This window comes from Haliaeetus albicilla, chromosome 5, assembly GCF_947461875.1.
Source record: "Haliaeetus albicilla chromosome 5, bHalAlb1.1, whole genome shotgun sequence".
NCBI lineage: Eukaryota > Metazoa > Chordata > Aves > Accipitriformes > Accipitridae > Haliaeetus > Haliaeetus albicilla.
Window position 1 is genome coordinate 25021886 of NC_091487.1, and position 23364 is coordinate 25045249.

The following is a 23364-nucleotide window of genomic DNA, read 5'->3' on the forward strand; positions in this document are numbered from 1 at the left end:
TGCTAGAAATTGTAGCAGATTAATTTAGTCTGCAGGACTAGTCTGCCCTGCAGATTAGAAGATGGTAAGACAGACGAAATGACTAGAAGACTGCAAGACAGACATTTAGTCTGCCTCATAGTCTTCCTGCCTCTTACAGTATTATTTTTTTTATTTCTAATAAAGACTTGTGTTTGTTTCTTAATCATTCTGCCCTTTTCCTCTCTGGCCAGCTTCTGTTTCTCTTGTAGATGAACCATCCCTAGCACAATGGGACTATTTTCCCTTTGATTCACTAGATGCAAACGTAACAATAGCAGTTACTAATTAATAACTAAATTTCTTTGTTTATATATGGTACCGTATACTGCCACTTCAACGCAAATAGCAACTTAACTCATGTAAAGCTCCACCTAGTTCCCATCTACCACAGCTCGCTGAAAAGTATTTTTCCCCATTCCACGTTTTAACTACGCTCTAAAGAGTGCATCTCTTGGCTTGCTGTGTAACACACGGATGCCTATGAAAACAGACAGTATGACTCCTAGCACTTAATACGCTAGTTTTTATTGTTAATCAGTATTATTTTTACACCACTTCCAATCTCTTTTTACCTACTCTCTCATGTCCCAATATCTAAATAGCAGATATCAGAGTAAGAAATTTTGTTCCAATCCATATGCTCTGTATTTTCTGCTTTTTACTTGGACACCTTCAGCTAGATAACCCATAAAGCTACTGAACTTGTTGGAATCTATCTGAATAGACAGGATGTCGGGGGGGGGGGGGGGGTTGGGGAAGATACTGTAGCGACCTCCCCCCTTTCTCTTCTTCCAAGCGTGCCCAAGGGATCTGTATTGCTCTTGCTTTTCTGGTGCAGCCTTGTTGAACTGCGCCATTTCCATGGGCTCGTCTCCTCTGCCCGCCTTTGCCGCGGCCAGCAATGCCCGGGGAGGTACCCCAGCGGGACAGACACCCAATACGGGAGACACCGCGCATCTTGCTGGGGCGGCGGTTCACTGGGCTGTGGCCGTCAGGCGGCAGGCCCAGGCCCGGGCCCGGCGTCGCGGGCACCACGCAGCCCGGCCGCCTGCCGGCCCCGGGGCTGGCTGCCGCCTGCCGCAACCCACACCTCGCGGCGGCCTTGAGGCCAGCCCGCGCGGCCGGAGCTGTCCTCCACCACCCTGGGCGCCCCGAGTCGGCCCGGAAGGAGCCAACCGCCCAGAGGGCCGCTCCGCCCGCGGGCGCAGCCATCCCCTCACGGCCGCGGCGCCCCGCTAACGCCCCGCAGCGCCGTGGGCCTGGAACGACACCTCCCCGGGCGCCCCGCCCCCATGCGCACCATTACGCCGGGTGTGACGTCGCCCAGACTACAATTCCCAGCGAGGCGCGGCGGGGCGTGGCGCGTGCGCAGCTGCCGCCGCCCCTTCCCCCGCGGCCTGGCTGCCGAGAAGACGGCGGAGGCGGCAAGATGGCGCTCACCAGGTGGGTCTGGCTGGCCCCGTCTGTCCGCCCCCCCCCCCCCCCCCCCCCCCCCCGGTTGGGGTGACTGCTCTCCCCGGCCTGCCTGCGGCTTCCCAGCCGCTGTGCGAGGCTCCGGCCGACGAGGGCGGCCGCGCTCCGGGAGCGCGCTGCGGAGCCGCGGCCTCTCCTGGGCAGTGGGCCCGCCGGCCGGTGAGGAGGCCGGGCCGCGGCCGGAGGGCGGGCGGCGAGGGCCGGGCCGGGGCTGGGGGAGCTGCCCTGCCCTGCTTTGTCCTGCCTTGGCGGGAGGGGGTGTTCGGCAGTGCCCCTGGTTCAGGGCTTTGCGTCGTTCGCGTGTTTTCTGTGGGAAGAAGGCGGTCCTCCGCCGCGGCTGGAGGTGATCGGATCCGTGCGGGTTTCGTCGAGGTCTCCTTACCGTGAGCGACGGCGAGAGAGATCTTTGTTGCAAGCTACTGCCTCTCTCGCAAGGCTCAGGAGTGCAGCTTCAGTGGCTGCCCTGGAATGCCGGCTTTCTCGGAGACGGAAGCTTCCGTAATAAACGCGTAAAAGGGCTCCGTAGTCTGGACGAGCTGAAAAATGGGAAGTCAAGAAATCGGGGTCTGACTTCTTGGCTTTGGCCGGGAGGTATCTGGCGTTAAGGAAGGAGGTGGCAGGCAGATATCTTTCTAGGCATTTGTTTTGGGAGTCGTTGGGACCTAGGGACATACTTTATTTTTCTGCTCTGTAGTGGTGGGAAGAATATGCAGTGGTATGTGACGTTCTTGCTGGAAAATGGGTATTGTCATGCTCCTGTTCAAACATGATGTGAATATGCATGAATTTTGTATCAGTTTTTATAGGAATCTGCCAGAATGCTGGCAGACCACACGTTGCTTTTGCCGCTATTATCTCAGAACTTACTGCCCTCAGGTTTATGAGTGCAATACTCAAGTTTCATAAATTGTTTTTTAATCTGTATAGAGTGATTGTAGAGAAAGTAATAATTTAGTAGTAGACTCAAGCATAGTTGAGTGTTACTGAGTGAAGTTATCAGAATTAACTTTTGATGTCTTTCTTTTTTTGGTGTCTGTCTATGGATGTGCAGTTTTTTACCAGCTCCAACCCAGCTGTCTCAAGACCAGCTAGAACTAGAAGAAAGAGCAAGAGCTCAAAGATCTAGGCAGACTGCTCTAGTCTCGTCACGAAGGGAACCTCCCCCCTACGGTTACCGGAAAGGATGGATACCACGGGTGCTAGAGGTAGATATTTAAATTCACACTGTAGTAGTGTGTCTGCTAATGGGGAAAAAAAGTACATTTTCTGGAGTAGAAGTAAACTGAGCATCTTGAGTGTAGCTCAGAATTGTGCAAAGCCTTACCACATGAAGCATTTCCTTCCAAACCTCTTGATATATTCGTGGCTTGGGGGAAGTTGTTCTAATTCATCGGATTGCTTAAGACATTTGGTGGTAAACAGGACATTATAAGGATTCTTCCCTTCAGAGGTTGTTGTGTTGTAATATGGAAATAGGTCTATGGTCCTTTCAGTTTACAATCTGTGAATGCAAGGATCCTTTGAGAAAGACATCTGTATTGTTCCTCTGTCGTTGTTTGTTAAATACACGTTCCAAATTATAGCTGGAATAAGTGAACATGTGTGTATCAGAGAAGAGAATGTTTATGTGTATTTTGTTCATAGTGTAACAAAAGATAGCTGCTCTTGGGGGAGAAAATTGTTAGAGTTGGAAGGAAATGTAAAAATTTGTCAGATATTCATTGTCTAAGTATGTTACTGGCAAAAGGGTTTTGGACAACATTGTGTATATTTAGCTGTAATCCTTGCCAGTTTAACATAATTTCAACTGGAAATATTAAAAGGTAGAAGGGAAAATACAGATTTATAGCTCTGATTACAAAACTGTTCTAGTACAGTTTCTCACTATGAGCCACAAAACTTTGCAAATTTTGAAATGGTACTTGACAATAACATCGGAGACCTGCTCTGATGAGTCGCAAGCCAGTGTGCTTGGGATAAGGCATGCTGTTGAGGTTTTGGTACAGTATTTCATGTATGATCCTGCATTGTTTCCAAATACCATAATTTCATGAGCTAGTAACAGCCTTGCCCTCATTTATGTTCGAGTCCCATTTTTTTAGAGGTCAATCCAACGCTGTACTGTGGTGATTCATTAGTGCTAGATATGTAGGTCCAGCATTTACTAAAGGATAGGATGTTAAAAATTTACCTTTGTTACGCCTAGTGTAGGCCTTCCCTACACTGTTGACTACTAAAGTTAGTATTTTAGAGCTTATTCTTTCTAAACATTAGTGAAAGATCTTAAGAAGTCAGGTGATGAAGGTTTTCAAAGAGTTTCCAGCATCACTGGGCCACAAAGTGATGCACATCTCAAAAAGACTGTTAAGGACTCCTTTCTGCCTCATAAACAAATGCAAATTCTTCAAGAGCGGTAAGTGTTTCCAAAGCATAACCTTTTTCCAGTGATCCTGGAATGCCATTGTTGGAAAAAAAACAAAATCTGTTCTTAATAGATCAAGGGTTATGCACAAAATTTTGAGGAATGACTGACTTTTGTTTTGCCTAATACTTTTATTCTGTAATGAACTTTTGAATGTGGGACATGCAGAGGAAGACTTTGATTAACTGAAGCTATATTTCAGTGAGCACTTAAAGATGGCATAAGCATGTTCTTCTTTGGAGGGAAGTGTTCTGCTCATTCATTCCAGCCTCAGTCCATGCTCTCTGTTGCAGTGGTGTTAACTATTTGGTCACATGGTGAGCATGGAGGGAGATCAATCTACCCAAGACACCCATTTTTCTTCTTTGATCTGGTTCATTAATCACACTCTGCATAAGCAGTACCTTTGCAACAGAGGCAGAGGGAGATGTTCATACTGCTTTAAGCAAATGCTTACTCTGAATTATTGTGTTTGAAACTGTAGCCTGAAGTTGGTTTATGAATAGTGCCAATTTTGTGTGCATCCTCAGTGTTGCAGAGTTAGGATGCTCTGCTTTAAGAGGTCTTTTGGTTATCTGTTCATTAAATGCTTTTACAGCAATATGTTGAATGAGAGAGGAAGTAAACTTTAAGAATATTGGGCTGTTGGGTGCTGGCCCAGTTTGCAATGTATTCACATATCAGAGTAAGAAAACAGGATAGTTTGGCATTTGTGCCATTGTAAAGCTATGAGCTACAGGCTTTGGAAGGAATGGAAAGTTTTTTTTAACAATTTGACTTCATTATGGTGTGAAAAGCAACAAATAACCAGTAGAAATTTTCATGCAAAAAATGCTGCTCTTGTAATTTTAGTATTTCCACAGTTGCTTTATTGCAGAAGGTAAACTTTTGAAGTTCTAATTAGTAACTCACATGTGAATTAAATACTTAGTCATGTTTTGTCTGCAGCATAGTAGTGCCTGCACATTCTAGTTAGTGATATGAGCTCTTGCTCTCTGCAGGGAATAATTACTGCAAGATGTCTGTGCAATTCAGTGTCTTTAAATAAGTGTAAGTTCTATAGTCCATGCTCTCTTAACAGCTAAAATAATAATGTTACTAGAGCATTCTGGCAATATTTCATTTTGTTAAAAACAATCTTCTCATTCATTCCATTTCCTACCTATGCAAGTGTTGTACCATGTTTTTGTCTTTAAGTCATTCACTGCTTTTTCTTTTGTGTAGGATTTTGGCGATGGGGGTGCTTTCCCAGAAATTCATGTGGCCCAATATCCATTGGATATGGGCCGAAAGAAGAAAATGTCCAATGCTTTGGCTGTTCAGGTGGATGCAGAAGGAAAAATAAAATATGATGCAATTGCTCGACAGGGACAATCAAAGGACAAGGTAGTATTTCTTCAAATATGTAGACTGGCATGTATACGTTGAAAAGTTGTATGTACACATTGCATAAACTCATTGGTCTGGCATTAGCCAAGTGGATTGTGTCCTGTTTTCTTAAGTTTTAAGACCTGAGATAGTGTTAGACAGACATGAGCATTTTGACTGGGATCACTGTGTGATCTTCTCTGTTATGTAATTAAAAGGTAAGGTGAAAATGGTGAATTTCTCTACACAAAACTTGCTTGATAGCTTAGCAGCTTTTGTTAGAGAGCTTTCCAATGAAGGCAAGAAACTGCAAACAGGCCTGATCACAGGCAGCCTCATTTCAGTCTGTAGAGAGGGGGGGAGGGGGAAGAAAAAACACAGTTCAGCTTTCAGAATAGTGCACCTTGTGTCTCATTAATTTAACGTTTGACTCTTCTGGCTGTTTTCAATGTTGTTGGATACTTTTTTTTTTTTCTTAATTGCAGCAGAAAGTATTGCCAGTGGTTATACTCCAAAATTTTTGTGTTAAGTTTGGTGATGGCAAGATTCTCATCGAGCTTAAGGGGAACTAGCTTCAATTTCCTGTATACAGTAGCCTTTCTAAAAACAAAGAGATGACACTTTATCTTGAAGTCCTAACTACTATTGAGGGGACCAGGTATTTGGGTCTCCTAAGTCCACTTTAAGGAGTATTTAAGTCTGCCTTTTCAAGTGCAACAAAGTGGACTACATTAAAACTTGTTGATTCTCTTAAGCAGATATTGGGGGCTAGAAGACTGCTGAGGCATGACCAAGTGTATGACCAGCTGCTTGTTATAGCAAGCATCTTGTGTAAAGAATAGGGTAACCCAACGAAAATCTCAAAAGAGGGTTAACTACAAAAGGTGTTTTCGTTAACGGACATGAATAGTTGTTTTCAAAATAATTTGACATCTCCTGCTTTAATTTAGGATACCTTGAAAAGCTTATGGGTATGTAATATGCCCTATGTCTTACTGCAAATGAGGAAGGGGGAAACCTATCTAATCATAAAAGCAAAAGGTGAACTTTACCTCTCAAATAAAAAAATAGGGTGAGCTTTCTAGGAATATATAGGGAAATCATTCTTAACAGATAATTTTTTGTTGTTGTTTTAAATTGATCCTACAGTTGCCAAAGTTGCAGAAAGATAATGCCAACAGGATTTTATGTTTAATTAATACTCTGTTGTTGAGTGTCAGAAAAGTGTCACATCTTGTATATCCTTATCCTGTGCATCATAAGTTACTGCAGTACCTTTGAAAAAAAATTAGTTCAAATCAGACTCTATGCTGTCATGTGGTAGAAGGTAGTCAGACTAAACAGAAACAACAGCAGTTGCTGTATTTGTATTGAGGGGACTTTCACTGGGGCTCCATCAGACTTTATGTAGTGTCTTGAATTATTTGTCCAGAGGAAGGTGCTAAAATATTAACTACACTTACAAAATTTTGTGACTAAATATTTGATACTTGATACTAAATACTTGATACTACATAGAAATTTGATTTATCCCAAAGCATAAAAAATTATTTGGAGCAGATAAGTATGCAAGAAGTAATAATCATACTGATTTTGGGGAAGCTGTAGGGCAAATAAGAAGCAAAAAAGAAAAACTGGTGTAGTTAAGCCCTCATTTTTATAACTTGTCAAATATATCTTTACCTACTTGTAGGATCAGATTTAACTTGCGTATAATAGAACTGTGCAGATTGGGATCTAAGTATATTTGAAAAAGATCTAGAAATGATAGGCTTTAGGCAAAAATGACTAATCTTTCGCCGTGTCTTATTTGGTTCGGAGTTAGGAAAATACTTAGAACAGGTAAAGTTAAATCTAAGCTGTTAACATTTTTCATATTTGATTCATGAAGACCTGTACCAGCATTCATTAATTTTCCATGTGGCATCTGTAACGAAGCAGTAATATTAGCATTTTGTAGCCATACTTACCAGGATGGGAGAGATGCCTGGCTTTTCCAAAACTGGGCTCTGTAGAACTGGAATTAGGGTTTCCTAACCCTAAGCTCTGCCTTCTGGGCCAGCTTGATTCTGATTGCATCCAGCTGGATGTGAATGCTGAGACTAAAGATTAAGTATTGTGATTCAAGGGAGAGTAAAACTGGGGGAAAATTAGGTATTTGAAACAATTTCACTGGAAAGTAGCTGAACTACTATTGCTTCACTTGTTGTGCAGGAGAGAGGAAAGTATTGGCAGAGATGTTATAGGGAGCAGATCTTCAGTGATCTGTGTTGAGTTGAATAATGTGAAATATTTTCTATAAGAGAGAACTTCTGGTAGTACAGTGTCAGTAGGATTACATACAGGAAGTTTCATTATCCTGAGAGTGGCAGTTGTAATTCAAATATTTCTTCAATCTTAATACTTAGAGTTAAGAGAAACAGATACTTAGCAGCCTGCCAGAAATGAGATGGAGTTTCTGATCCTATTCTATGAGCTGCTTGTTTGGTCTGAGTTAAGCAAATTTTGCTTTTGCTACAGCTTATGGATTTTTTGAAGTTGAATTTAGTATTCTGCTTTCTTGTAGAAGCAGCAGTTCCATCACCTGAACCCTATATCTAGATGGTTTGTCAGCAGTTTCTGCTATTGCATTGGTTCATCTCTCTTGCATCTGTTCCCTTACATATTTAAAAAATAGTTTCTTCAGAGAATTTTCCTTGAAAAATGCTGACATAAATCAGATAGTCTGACAAGCCTCCTGTTTGGGGCTGGCAGAAAGTCTGCTAGACATGAAATGCTGGATAATGTTGACAAACCTGGATGCATGACCTTACAGATTAGAGGATGGAGTTCCGTCTGGTTGTCCAGATGAAGAATTTCCAGCATTGGCCATGTGGTTAGCTCTTGTGCTGCTATAGACTCTTTGAATACTTTCTCTACTCACATTACTAAAAGCCAGGCTAAAATAATGCATCATAATTGATATATTTTGGTGAGACTGATGCTCTGCCCCATATTAGGAAAATAAGGACATATAATTGCTTCCTGTGTTTTTATTAAGACAAGAGAGAGAGTGAAATCAAGGAATGGAATCATTAGGTCCATTGTGTTTTTCTGGCAAGGATGACTTTCTGTGCAGGAGTTGGATTTCTTCATGGTGGCCCAAGGCTGTGGCTTGGATGTTAAAGGAGAAAAAAAGAACCACAAATCTTACCTACAGTTTTTTCTCAAGATTGTGAATTCAGTTGAAACATTTACAAGAGTTCCATTGTTGAAGAAACTCCTGTCACAGCAGTGGAACAGGTCAAGAGAACATGAATCAAAAGTGTTCTTTATTCATAATGTATTTGCCTTATGGTGGAGCTTGGTTTGAGAGCTTATCACCAATTTTTTCTCTGATGTGTGTGCCAGGCTTACAACCAGGTAATTGTAATGCCTTCTAAAATGTTATATGCTTCATATGGAGAAACCATTCTTTGACAAGGAAGCAATTCATTCTGCAATGCTTGATGGTAGCTTCCTGATTTACATATAGGATTGGTGAGCGCTGTACAGAGCTGCTTTGGATATAGAGAATAAAATATGTTGATGGGAGGGATTTGTGTCTTACAAATGAAGAAATTTCTGTCAAGACACTTGTGTTTATCGGATGTCTTGTGAAACTCTGAATGTGATTGATGTCTAAATCCTACCATGAGCTACAGTATCTTAAACAACTAGTTAGGTAAGATTGTTTTCTTTCTGATGGCAGTGGCATGCAGATTCTAATAGCTGCCGGTTAAGGCTGCCCCAGCCAGCCAGGGAATCATGCAGCTGTACCAAAAATTGAGCATTTTGTTTCTGCCTAGAAGGAGATTCTGATTTTTGGTAGCCATCAAAATGAAATAACTGAAACACAGGCTGATGCTTCCTTTAAAATGTCATAGGTGAAAAATGGTGGTGGATGGGCATACTACAATATCAAACAATCTGAGTCTCCTCTTTATCTTAGATTAATAAAATGTCTCAACATTACTTTTAAAAAAAGGTAAATATCTAGAAGAACGACAGAGTGCAACATCTTTATGTGCCTGTCTATATCACCTCAAAAAAGGACTCCAGTAAGAACATGCAAGTGTATCAAGTTTTTGAGACAAAAAATTTTGTATTTTCAGGCTAGTTTAATCTGTATAACGGATTTCTTGCATATTAATGCAGCTTGCCATTTGCATGCAATACTTTAGGGTTTAAATAGTTCACGTAGTTAATTTGTACCTCGGCGTAGTGTAGTTTTTAGAGCACCTCATGGACTTTTTTTATTTTCTTTTTTGTCTTCTGGGATATTCTGAGCTCTTTCAGCATACTTTGTTCTTCATGCAGCAAGACGCTCAGACTTAGAGTTAATTACCTTAGAGGAACACTGCTCTTCAGATGTCCTTCATTCAGCATCTGAGAAGCTAGGATATTATTGATACTAATTCAAAGGATTAAAATTTTAGGAGCGAAGGCTGAGAAGCAGTAAATGGCTCTTGTGTGACAAATTCATGCTGAGGCTAAAGGTCAGTTTCACAGTTGGACATGCACTTCATAATGAACTTGAAATAATAGTTGTAATGACTTTTAACCCTTTGAACTAAGACTTTCTGATGTTATTTTTTGGACAGACGTGAAGCATTAATGCAATACAATAAATTTTTCCCTGTAGCTATTTAATAGTGTTCTTTCCCTATATTTAAAATTGGAGCTTAAAGCTACTGAGAGCTGCTGCATGTTGTATGAAGACTGAAATACCTATGTACAGGAAGGTGTCAAGAACAGATTTCTCAAGCATTTGTTTTTTTCAAGGAAATGGCAAGCACAATGAAACAGAAACATCTAGATGCTGAAAAAGACTTGTATCAAATTATTAAGTAAACCTTGAAAACAGAGGTACAAATGTGGAATTTTTTTTTTTTTTTTTTTTTTGGTCTGTCTTGGGGACCCTGAAAAAGGGAAAGAGTAGGAAAGGGCAGCAGGAAACTAGTGTCCAATCCCAGCTCTCAGAGTGATTTACATAATTATATTTAATCAAATTGCTTCTTTTCTTTGATTATTCCATCTGTAAAATGGGGTCCAGAGTATATTCTTTTTCCGTGGGAGTCATTGGAGAACATGTAATTGTAATGCATTTAGAGTCCTATACAAGTTTTCTTTAGTACCTAAAGTATAATCTAGGCCTGAAATGTTTCCTTTGATACACGTACATTTATTCCTATTTGCTAGCACTAATAAAATGTAATGTCTTCCAGGTTATTTACAGTAAATACACAGATCTTGTGCCAAAAGAGGTCATGAATGTGGATGATCCTGAACTACAAAGACCAGACGAGGAAGCAATTAGAGAGGTATTACATGCATTGATGTGCCTAGTTATCAGTGGTATATTGTATGTCTTGCATATATGATGAGATGCATATTGTGGTATTTTTCTCTTCAGATAACAGAGAAGACAAGAGCAGCCTTGGAGAAATCAGTCTCCCAAAAAGTTGCAGCAGCCATGCCGGTTCGAGCAGCTGACAAACTAGCTCCTGCACAGTACATTCGGTATGTAGTGCTGGTGTGTGTGTAAGATGTTGTGTTATGTATATACATACATACATATACATATATATATAATTGATGTATTTTGAATTAACCCACTAATGATAACCTAGTTTGAAGTGTGTTGAAATATGTCTTAACATGTCTTGAGTTGTGGCACTTTGTGGAGGGGTTATTGTTTTAGCAACAAAATACAGATGTTGTTGGGGAGCACTATTAATGATGCCGCTATTAATGATGCTGCCTTAAAAACAGAGTCTTTACTGGGAGTTTCAAGCCAATACAAGGCATGTAACAAAGTTCTTCCCTCGTATAAAATGAGCAACTGGAAAGAATTGGAATTACTAGGAGGCTGATACTCATTTATGATGATTTTCTGCCGTGAACACAGGAAAATTCCATGGCAGGGTTAGACCTGGCTTGAGGTAAATTCTGAAAAAAGTATGTGAAGAGGTTCTAATAACCAGTAAGTAGTCATCAGGGATTCACAGATGTAGGTAAAGAGTATTGTGTCATGCTGTGTGTACTTTATTATTTGTTTCCTCTACTTCAGAATCTAGGTTGAAACAGGAGAATGTAGCCCTGGGAAGATACATTCTGTCTGGTAATTGATTCTCTGCATTCAGTCCGGTATCCTCTGTGCAGTTACCTGCTCCTGGCATTCACAACAGAAGTGTCTTAAATTGGTGTGGATAAAATGAAAATGCAGCTAGAGCAGTGAACTGACTGAAAATGGAGGTGGGCAAGGAATATCTAGCTGTGTGCAGAGAACAGAGTGCTTTGTTTTACTCAGGTACACACCATCTCAGCAAGGCGTTGCCTTCAACTCTGGAGCAAAACAGAGAGTTATTCGGATGGTGGAAATGCAGAAGGACCCTATGGAGCCTCCAAGATTCAAGTAAATATTCAAAATTTGTTCACAGCAAATAGAAGATTCTGAAGTGTATTTCTGTATAGCATATTGATTGTAATTGTTTTCCTAATTGTTCAGAATTAACAAGAAGATTCCGCGTGGACCACCTTCTCCTCCAGCACCTGTAATGCACTCTCCTAGTAGAAAGGTATGAAATGTCATAGCTGTTCTCAGTTTTGAATTCTAGATGGGTTCACAAATTCTCTTTTGTTCTAGGTCATTTCTGTGCACCTTCTCCTTACTGTTCTTTTGATGTGATGTTAAGTGATAAACTTGGTGCCCAGTGCAGGCTTTTTCTTTTTTTTGTTTGGGCAGTTCTGAAACTAGCTCTCTTCCTATGTACCTTGTCAAAGGTTGAGTAGATTTCTCGTGTATTTTATGCAGGGCTGCATTATTGGAGTTGTTCATGGCATAGATGAGTTGGCTGAGGCTTTAGCCTTGGTACACTGATGCTGCTTTTAGACAACACTATTAGGCTAATCCTTAATAACACTAACTTGTGTTATTAAGGATTAGCTCCTTCCGAGAGATAAGCGTAGTGGTGGTTCATCAGTTTCCTACATCTTGAACTGCTATTAAATGTGCAAATGTTAACAAGCTGGCTGTGAGTTCCGGCCTGTGTGACAAAAGTTTAAGAGGATGGCTGAAAAGCTATCATTAGTTTATTCAATGTTGGCAAAGGTACAGTGCAGAAATGAACATCTTATTGCTGCTAAGAAGAGTTGGGTTTTTTGTAGCCGTGTCCTGAACTTTGTACTCTAATTTATAAGTAGTTTCATAGCTGCCTTTGAGAAAGAAAACAGTATTTCCTTTTGCTATAAATCTAAAGATGACTTTGCTTCTTCTTTTACATCAGATGACTGTGAAAGAGCAGCAAGAGTGGAAAATTCCTCCGTGCATTTCAAACTGGAAGAATGCAAAGGTAATTAAGTTGTCATAAATCTATCTTTCTAATGTTGCACACTGCTGGGAGACTTCTGTGAATGAATAAGCTTGAATAATACTGGTTTTAAACCTCTAGAGTTAGGTAAACTAGGCTAGGCTGCTTCCAGCATGGAGAACACATGATTGTACAACTCAGTTTTTCTCTCTTTGGCATACAAGGGTTGTCAGATTGACAGGAGTATAGAACTGAGAGAGAATATGTTACTTCATGGCAGAGATCATGCATTTTGAGAGACAAAAATGGCATTAGTTAAAATCCCCATAATAGTGCAGTATGTGGAGTCTGAAACCAGAGTCTCTGGAGCTCACAAAGTAAAGCCATCTAAACTGAAAAAGGGAAAGGTAATTCACAGAGAACCAAGCATGTTTCTTTTTAAATTTCTGGAAAGTTCTTGTTGCATTCTTTCACTGATTAGTTTTCATCACTTAGCTATTTTTATTCCTTGTTTGAGTAGGTATGTCCTGTCCGTTTGATTATTATCAGTCAGTAAGTTTATGTTCAGAGAGAAGGGAGGATTTATGATTTGCTGCAGTAACTGGTCTAATTGTTCTCAAACTTACCAAGCAGTTGTTATGAGGCAGCCTCCTCAAATGGAGGAAGGAAAGGCTGCATGTTTGGATGTTATTTTTTTTCTACCTCAACACAGCTGTATAACTGGGACTGATGCTAATTAGTAGGTCAAATTTTACAGATGCTAAAACCAAAGCAAAAATTTTGTAGAGCTCACTAAAGAATCTTAAAATATAATCTATAAATAATTTTAGGTTTCAGTTTTTGAAAGCAAAATTGGCATTTAGAGTATCTTACTTTTGCTGGCAGCCTTGCCCCTTACTTTCTCATTTTGAATCAGCTAACCTCTTAACAGATGTGAAAACAGTTTAGGGAAAACCATTTTTAAGCACAAATGGTAAAACAGCTTAGAGACTGGGAAAGCTATTATCTGTAGTTCTTAACACAAAGCAAAGAGTGGACTTTATCAGTCAAAAACTGTCATTTGTACTAAAATGTAACGTGAAGGGAAATTGTGATTCGGATTTGGGGGGAGTGTAGAATTGGAGCGAAGCTTTGTATTGCCTGGTATGAATTTGGAGTATATATAAAGGAGGTCCATTGAGGCATATTAATGATGGGCTGCGAGTTTTGTGGTTTTGTTTTCTTACACAATAAATAATGTTTGTTATATACAAATAATGTTAGTTTCTGTGATTAACTGCCTCTGTTTCCACTGTAGGGTTACACCATTCCATTAGATAAGCGTCTGGCTGCAGATGGCAGAGGATTGCAGACTGTTCATATTAATGAAAACTTTGCCAAGCTTGCTGAGGCTCTCTATATAGCTGACAGAAAGGTAAGGTGTTTTTTTAAACTGTTTTATTCCATGTGGTTTTACCTTCTTTGTATGTTTGTTTCCTTGGGAAAATCAACCGTGAATAGGCTATAGCTTCTGATTTATCCTGCTGCTTAGCTAACATAAGATGTAAGGTCTTATTCCCAGTGTCTTTGAATCAGTGGCTCAGTGTGGGTTAAATTACTGGAGGTCATGGATCTTGTTTCTCAGCTCTCACTGCTGTGGCTGTCTGGCTTTGAACTTCCTCTTTGTGGCTTATTCCTGACCTGCTTACTGGATAGCTCTATGACAGAAGATCTGCTTGCATCCCAGGTGCTAGCTTTCTGTCTTTTTAACTATGTCTTATGTGTGCAGGCTCGTGAGGCAGTAGAGATGCGTGCCCAGGTGGAGAGGAAGATGGCTCAGAAAGAAAAGGAGAAACATGAGGAAAAGCTCCGAGAAATGGCTCAGAAAGCCAGGGAGAGAAGAGCAGGGATCAAAACCCATGTTGAAAAAGGTACATTTCTTTGTTATTAAGATGCTGTGGGGTTTTTTTACCACACCCTGAAATGTGGATTTGGAGAAGTAACATGAGAACTTATAATACCTAAATATCCACAGTAATTTTTAAGCATGATATCTGTTCTTCATGTCTTTACTTGATCAGCCAGTGAATTTGGTTAATTCACTGGCTGGCTTGATGGGATCTGGATTTGAACCTCACAGCAGTATGTCAGTGTATACAGATTTAGGACATTGTTGAGAATTTCAGGGTTGTTAATGGATCAGTGCAAGTAATGGCTTTCATGGACTGTTCTAAACCATTTTTTTAGAAAAGGCTTGTTGCAGGTGAAGAGCAACTTTGTAAACAAAGAACTATAAGTTTTCAAAGATGGTAAATGCAGTATTCTGTCTCTTGCACTGTTAGAACTGGTCTTGCAGAACTGTAGTTCTGTTGGCCACTAGGCCCAAAAACTGCTAACCTAACTAAATCATAACCATTGTGGTAAGTCTTATGTTTTGATTGAAATGACATTTCAAAGATCAAGAAGCTGAACTTACAGAGCAGTTACGATCCCTCTAAAGGGTGGAGGATGTGGTCATATATAATGCCAAGTCCTGGAGCTGGGATGGACTAACCTCTTCCCAACAGGCTGGGGAATGGCTGCCTGAAGAGCCACTCTTGAAAAGGCCCTGGGAGTCCTAGTGGACAATGTGCTAAATGTGAGCCAGCAGTGTGCCCTGGCAGCGATAATGCTGAGGGCATAGTAAGCTGCATCCGCAGGAGCATAACCAGTATGTCAAGGGAAGTAATCATTTCCTTTTACTGATGACCTGTTAGACTGCATTTGGAATACTGTGTGCAGTTATGGGCTCCCAGGCACAAGGCAGACAATGATAAACTGGAGTGAGTTCAGTGGAGGGCCATCAAAATGGTCAGGGGGCTAGAGTATTTGTCTAGTCAGGAGATGCTGAGATAATGAAGCTTGTTCTGCCAGAAGATGTGGCTTTGGGGGCACCTAATGGGAGCTTTCCCATATCTACAAGGAGATCATCAGAGCTTTTCACTGAGCTGCACAGTGAAAAAATGAGACAGTGGTCAAAAGTTGAAGCAGGAGATTCCAGCTACATGTGAGGAGAAGAATTTTCACCAGGAGGACAAGCAGCAGTGGAACAGGTTGCACAGGGAGGCTGGCAATCTCTATCCTTGGAGGTTTTCCCCACCTGAGTGGGCAAAGCCCTGAGCAACCTCATTTGAATTCAGCACTGATCCTGCTTTCAGCAGGAGATTGAACGAGAGCCTCCCTTCTAACCTGAGTGATTCTGAGTCACAGAATGTTCTTCAAAGCACTTAGATGTCTGCATGTTTGAACAATATTTTTACACTTAAAAGTATGATATGATGATCTGTAAGTGTTTTAGGATATTAATTCCTAGATGGACAAATATTCTAAGCACTTGAAAGTTGAGAGGACATAGTTGTTGGATATGTCTGCTTTAACTCTTGTCAAGGACAGTTAATAGCATGTGGCGTAAGAAAGCTGTGGTTTTCCATGTGTTTGTTTGAAGTGTAACATTTTAAATAGTGCTAAGGGTCACTTCTCTTCTGTAAAAGAATACTGAATTGAATCATTGTGCTGATGTCTGTGGCATAGTTAATTCAAACTTCAAATATTTGTCTATAATGAGCAATCTTGCATTTGTTCAGAGGATGGAGAAGCTAGAGAGAGAGACGAAATCAGACATGACCGGCGCAAAGAGAGACAACATGACAGAAATCTTTCCAGGGCAGCCCCTGACAAAAGGTAAGTCACAAAAGAAAACTGCTTTATTCCTGTACTGGCACTGACTTCCCCCCTAGAGAAACTATTACACTGGGCTTCCTTTTGCTTGATGTGAGTGCCTGAATTTTACCTTGTGGAGATATTCACTGGTATGAAGTACTTTTCACTCATTGTATGAAATGGTATTAAAGTGTCAGCATACTGCAGTACTCTCTTCTAAATTTAGAATTTTACAGATGAATGGAGGAGGCAGAGTTGTTTGGGGTGGGGTTTTTTTTTTAGCAGAACTTCAGTATATTCAGATTTAATTGACATGCTGGCAACCAAGGTTGAAACCTGGACCCTATCACTTCAGTAGGACCAGAGTATCATTAGTGGCTTTGTTTCTCAAAGCTGTTCATTTGAAGTAAGCTCAGATTGGTGAATATAGGCTGAAGTATATTGTTTGCCCAAGCCAGTGAGATTTCTGAGCACAAATGGTTTCTGGAGGCTTAAAATCTCTAATATCTTAAAATGGGATTGGCCTTCCCAGAATATAATTACACTGGTTCTTGCAAAAAATAAATATGGCATTTTAGACCAAGTCAGCTTGATGTAAATTGCAGATAGCGGAAAGCAAATTTAAATGTCATGCCCAGCTGAACGTAACTTTCCCAAATGTTTTCTTTGCCAGGAGACAAATTTTAAATGTTACCTAGTAAGGAAGGGCAACAGTCAAAATCTGGCTCCTGAGGCAAATTGTTAGCAACCAATACAGGAACAGGTTGCAGTTAAGCATGTCAATAAATATGGTGTACAGACCTAATAAAACTTAAAATTTTTAATTCAGGTCAAAGCTGCAGAGAAATGAGAACAGAGATATCAGTGAAGTTATTGCCCTAGGGGTACCCAACCCCAGGCCATCCAATGAAATCCAATATGACCAGAGGCTGTTCAACCAGAGCAAGGTAAAAATACCCTTCCACAGCTGTGTAGCTTGCTATGAGAATATGCTCATCCTTCCTTAGTGGGTATGGCTAGAATACCAAAGGGACCCTGTTCTCATAGTTGGTGTGGATACACTCTGAAAGAAAAATATCACCGTAACTGATTGGGAAACTATTGATCTCCTTTATCTGTAGCTGATGCAACAAAAATGGAATATATTGAATGCATAACTGGATTAAAGTGTTTTTGTTGTGCTTTTTCTCACTGGGGAGTGGGGAAAAAGAAGCTATTTTGCCTTCAAGCTGCAGTGACCTCATTTTCTTCTTTTGTACAAATGTAGTGACTGAATAAGGGAAATTTGCTCTGAGAGAAGCAAGTAAATACTTTCTATTCCCATTATTGCTTATATTAAAAATCCTGAAGATATAAATAGTTCACAGCAACATTTATTTTCCCTGAACTTTATACTACTCAGAGATGAAAAAGTAGATGAGGCTTCAGAAAGTCCCTGAATAAACCTGCAGTTTGTCAATCATTCTTTTTCATGTCTCCACTGAAAGACTTGCAGGGAGAGGGGAAAGCTGATGAATCAAAAGTGAACAAGCAGGCACTTGTACTTTCACAGTTTACATTAAGCTTCTGTGCGATTTGGATCAGTCAGCTTAAATCATGTTTTCCAGAAATTCTGAATAATACAAATTTCTGTATGGTTGTACTTGGCTATTATAGACAGCTGTACTTGCAGGGCAGACTGAAATGATCCATTATTCTGAAATATGAATGGCCTGTAATCCTTCCTGTGGCTTTCTGGAAGAGCAGAAGTGGCCCTGACTGGGGCTTGTAATGATTGTGTCCTGTTCTTGGAACTTAATCCCAGACCCAAAACCACTCATATCCTAATGAAGTGCTTGAACTCATTTGAAATCAATAGTAAATCACACAATACTATCTTTGTGCATCTGTGTGACACTATCAGCATATCTTGATGTTAAAATAAATTAACTGAAGTTTTGCAGTCTCATTGATGTTATAATAATGCTGCTGTTCTTTCTTCTTCACAGGGTATGGACAGTGGCTTTGCTGGAGGAGAAGATGAAATTTATAATGTTTACGATCAGCCCTGGAGAAGTGGCAAGGATATGGCTCAAAACATCTACAGGCCAAGTAAAAATGTAGATAAGGACATGTATGGTGATGATCTAGAGGCTCGAATAAAGACCAATAGGTAAGAAAATAAAGTTAAGAAGTACTTGTAATTAGTACTCTGAAGTTACAGTCAACTGAGTATCATGTCTTCTGCAGGTTTGTTCCTGACAAAGAGTTTTCTAACTCAGATCGTAACACCAGAGGGAGGGGCAGAGATGGACCAGTTCAATTTGAGGAGGATCCATTTGGTTTGGACAAGTTTCTGGAAGAGGCTAAGCAACATGGTGGTTCTAAACGGCCATCGGACAGCAGCCGCCCTAAAGAACATGAGCATGAGAGCAAAAAGAGGAGGAAGGACTGAGTGCCTCTGCTCCTTGAGAGGTAGAGAAATGGACTGCAAGCTTGAACTTTATGCAAAAGGCATTTTTAATATCAGAGGTGTATAGAGGGATGGCATTATAACACAGCAGTTCACAACTCTTGTCCTGTGGATATATATACACACCCTAATTCTTCTACATAGGACAGCTACCCTTGGAGAGTGGAGGAATGGAGACTGCTTTGAAACATTTCACAAGGGAATTGTTCTTTAGCAAGGGCTCTGACTTTGCTGATTCCCTGTTGCCCAGCATCTCAGGGTAAGAATGTAGCCCCTTCCTACAGCTTTAGTTTTTGTAGGTAGCTAAAGCTTTTACTTCATTTGTTAAAAGCTTTCCTGCTGTATATAATTACTGTCTTATGCTGTAATGGATGCTAGGGAGTTTATGATGCAGTGTTTCTTTAGTGTGGCTATACAGTTTATTTGAACAAGGAGGGGAAACAGCTGGATTCTGTTTTAAAACACATACTCATTCATAGTTTCTCAGTAATCTTTATTTTAATTTCTTTACATTTAGTGAAATAAAGCCTCCTTCCACCATTCACTCACTCCGATTCTTTCTTTGACTGTGTCTTCTATGGGGCTCCTGTTTGATAGCGAGCTGAAAACAATAGAAATTATTCAAATTAGGCAAGAAAGTTTGATATTTTTCATTTCTGATCTTCTAAAACATTCATATAGAAAGTGGAAGATGGGTTTATAACCAGTTCACTTTCACGAGCCATAACTACACATGCTAAGCTCCTGATGGGAAAGTTGAATGTAATTTGCACAGCAATTGCTAGTACTGTCAGCAAAATGCATCTTAAAAGCTTGTGCTTTCAAGTGGAACTAATAGAAGGTAACTCTCTAAACCTAGCCTAGAACAAAGTGGGAGAAGTGCTTATGTGTTTTGCTTCTAGAGAAGCTTGCATTTTTGAAGAAATGGAGAAAGCTAACTACTGCCTGCCTTCTGCTTTTTATTTCACTATAAAGAAGCCTCTTAGCTCTTACCCCTCTTGTGAGAGTATAGTCCTTGAAGTTTAGACAGTCACGTGAATGTGGCCATCTTACAGCTTCAAGAATAAAAAGCAGCAAAATAATTTCCAATAAATTGACACTAAATACTCATCTGGCTGGCTTGTCACAGTTTAAGACTGAAGTCAGCAAACCATTCCTTAATTTCTGCTTCCATTTTTGCACCACAGTTGTAACTCATAGGTCAGCTCTCCTTAGGAATAGGTACTGAAGTAACCACAACCAAAGACAACTTCTGCAGTAGTATGAACTACGTCAAGCAAAATACTTCATCACAGTCACATACTGCATCCCTGACGTCTCTTGCCCATTCATTTTACTCTTGCCATCTCCTAGCACTGAAGTCTCAAAATTAGAAACTAGTTGTCAGAAGGATATTGAAGAATTCTTATTATTCAAAGACATGAATTGATCATGTGTTTTATACCAGCCTGCTTGCTGCTTATGGTTTCCCTCTGTACTACTTGGTCTGAGTAGCTAGGTCAGCTGAAGCACATGTAAGTCTACAGGAAAATCCCCTCTGTAATTTGCCCCTATTTAGTGAACACACTAGATGGAAGTTTCTAATCATTTTGATGTGAGACCTCTTAATTTATTAATGGCTTTGGGCAGCTATTGACTCACTGTGCTTTTATCCTTATTGGTCAACACCACTGCATACTAAATGTTTGGAGAGCATTGGGATGGCCATTTCATTGCTCTGTTTGCTACAGTGAAGCTAGATGATAGAGTTGTCTGGCTCTACTGGCCAGTCAATGACACGCACCTTTGTATGGGTACTAGACCAAAGGTTTTTGACTGATGGCGTATGCTGTCTTTTGATACCATACACGAATGCACTGAGATTGCCAAAGTGTCATATTTTTTCCTTTACTGACATTTAAAATGTTAGAAACAGCAAGTAAAAAAAAAAAACAACTTTAAATTGGCTTTAGTGTAGCTTATCTTGAACACATAAAAGCAGGCAGCTGACTTTTCCTGTGCGAAATGATAGCTGAAGAAAAAAAGCAGCTTTCACTGAAGTTCAAGGCTTAGCTTTACATTCTTTGTCATCCTCCCCCGGCCACCCAACATCCAAATTAGATTTTGGAATCCACCTGCAGAAACCTGTATTACAAATAATAACTAGCTGCATGGCAGTTCCTGAACAATTTTACTGCATTCACGGTCCTTTAGCTTAGCACAGCAGGAGGTTTAGATCTCTGGTATGTGATCTCTGTGGTATCTATATGGTCTCAGACCCTAACAAGTCAAGTTGAGAGCAGGGAATAAACAAAAGTGTTAATGATTTAAAAAAAACATTAAACACACATTAAGTGGCAAAATGCTTAATCACACTTGGAAGGAGTATGGCAGTATTTTGATGTTACTGTGTCAAACCAAAGGCAGAATTAAAGAGCTAAACTCATTACATAACTTCTTTAAAGGAATTAGCGCATTACCTTGGCACCTTCAAGTATGTGGGAGTCCTTCTGAAACACATTCTGAACATCTTGTGGAGTCGAGAATTTAATCCAGCAATAACGTCTGTGAAAGCCTGTATCTTTGTCCTAGTTACCAGTTTAAAAAATAAAATCCAATTACTGCAGAAAATATTCACACAGGCTGTTAAAAACTTTCTACAGATATTCAATTTTAAGGATTCAGAAATTATCAGAGAAATCGGCACACTTGCTGTTTCAGAAGCGTTTTTCACACTTTAAGACATTTACTCTCATTGACAGCATGCAAGGGCCTAGCAGAGGCTGTTCTGCATCCCCTTCTTTCAATCTGAGTCCACCAATCATAAAAAAATTTAAAGTTTTAAGTTATGGTTGAAGACTGGAATAATGCATAGCCGGTTGTTTCAAACTGCAGTAGTTATCTACTATTAAGCCAGTCACAACAGAACTGACATTTAAATGGCTGCCTGATTTGAAAATAAGCCTGCCACAGTACTTGAAAAGCATTCAGCAAGATAAAGCAGCTGCTTAAGGTACTAAGAAAGCAGGCTACAATTCGAGATGACAAGCATTAACTGCACTGAAAAGAAAAAAAAAAGTTATTTTTAAGAATAATTTGCCAGCTGGAAAAGACAGCTGTCAATAAAGAGGAGATAATGCAGAAAACCTGAGTCTACCAAAGTGCCTTTTATCCCAACTCTGATCCCCACCAGAGAGTTCACAACAGCTCTGCCACTCTGATCATCAGGCATGGCTGGCAGTACTTTGAAACAGCAGTGAAGTTCTCACCCACAATGTATTGTGGTCACACTACCCAGTTTCAGTATCCCAGTGATGTCTTAGTTAGATGTCTGATGCTGCTGGCAAATTTTTGTACCTCTGGCAGTTTTAAGCATTAATGAACACTCCTAAAATAATCACCAAATCAAAACATACAGACATGCATCAGTTCAGCTTTAATCAGCAATGGAGGCAGGTTTATGGTAAGCTGCTAGCCTTCACAATGAAGCAATGCACTCTGTTCTGGGCCTGAGGAACAGAGCATGGCAAATAAGACACCTAAGCTTCAGTGTTCAGAAATAAAAAGACTGTTTCAAACTATCTTTCTCCATTTCCGAACTGGTCCTCAACTGATAGCTAACCCATCAGATCACTAACTGACATTCACTACACACTGAGCTTAATTTAGCAGGCCATTACATCACATGGAGAAACACAAGCAGGCAGGAGAACCTCCACTCCTTCAGCAATGACCTGCAACTTACTCATAACAGAGGGGGAAAGGCACACTTTTTTTTTTTACTGTTCACCTCTAAGAAACTGCACTAGACACTATTATCCCCAACCTACATGCTCAGAAGATAAATAACCTAAATGGCAGAGGCATGAACAGCTGACAGATTGGGAGCATCCTGAAGAGGTTGCAGTTTTTGTGTTAGCCCCGCACTCTGGATGGGTATGAACCCACAGGAGGAAAAGACTGTAGGTTCATACTAAAGCTCTTTCAAAGCCAATAGAAACCACTAACCTTCAACGAGGCCTACAGCTCGCAGACAAGCGGCAGCAGCCACTGGGAGGGGAGACTAAGGGTGGTGAGCACTCAAAAATCTGACTAGAGTACAGGAAGAGGCTTCCAGAAAGCAGCTCCGAGGGAGTGGGGGAGCCGGCTTCAGGGCAGGGCCCCAGCAACAGGACCAACCCTGCCAGGGCTCGGCGAGCACCAGCCAGCTGCTCTTCCCCCTTCTACCGAGCCGACACGAACAGCGGGCTGGAGGATGAGCGGATACTCACAAACGGCAGTTGGCACCTCTGTACTGACCCGAACTGGGCGAAGTACTCCTTCAGCTCCTCTGTAGGAGAAACGCACACCTGGTTACACGGGCCGCGCGGCCGCAACCGCCCTGGCCCGGCCCCCACGGCCAGTGCCGGCACACGCGGCGGGGCCGCCTCCTCCCGCGCCAGCCCAGCGCCGGTGGGGGTGAGGGGGGCGGCACAGACTCACTGCTCGACACCGTCCAGGGAACCTCAGCCACGAAGATGTCGAAGAGCCGCCTGGAGCGGCGCCCCGCCGCCCGCGCCCCGCTGGCCGCCGCCATCTTGGGAGCTGCGACGGAAAGGCGGGCGGCCGGCCCCGCCCCGGCAGTGCGCAGCGCCGCCCGC

The 23364-nt window shown here is 41.1% G+C and overlaps 2 protein-coding genes across 2 annotated transcripts; one reads left to right on the forward strand and one right to left on the reverse strand.

The window, feature by feature from the left end:
- The first annotated feature begins 1314 nt into the window (after nt 1-1314).
- SNW1 (SNW domain containing 1) lies at nt 1315-19285 on the forward strand. The gene is made up of 14 exons (XM_069783762.1): nt 1315-1464; nt 2546-2699; nt 5141-5302; nt 10531-10626; nt 10719-10825; nt 11616-11720; nt 11814-11883; nt 12592-12657; nt 13913-14029; nt 14384-14525; nt 16218-16314; nt 17123-17240; nt 18282-18445; nt 18523-19285. Exons 1-14 carry the CDS (start codon nt 1451-1453, stop codon nt 18725-18727), a joined length of 1617 nt encoding a protein of 538 aa, XP_069639863.1. The 5' UTR covers nt 1315-1450; the 3' UTR covers nt 18728-19285.
- Nucleotides 19222-23332, reverse strand: SLIRP (SRA stem-loop interacting RNA binding protein). Its single transcript, XM_069783769.1, has 4 exons — nt 23207-23332; nt 22996-23054; nt 21205-21312; nt 19222-19346 (listed from the first exon to the last, which is right to left on the reverse strand). Exons 1-4 carry the CDS (start codon nt 23298-23300, stop codon nt 19287-19289), a joined length of 321 nt encoding a protein of 106 aa, XP_069639870.1. The 5' UTR covers nt 23301-23332; the 3' UTR covers nt 19222-19286.
- Nucleotides 23333-23364: the final 32 nt, after the last annotated feature.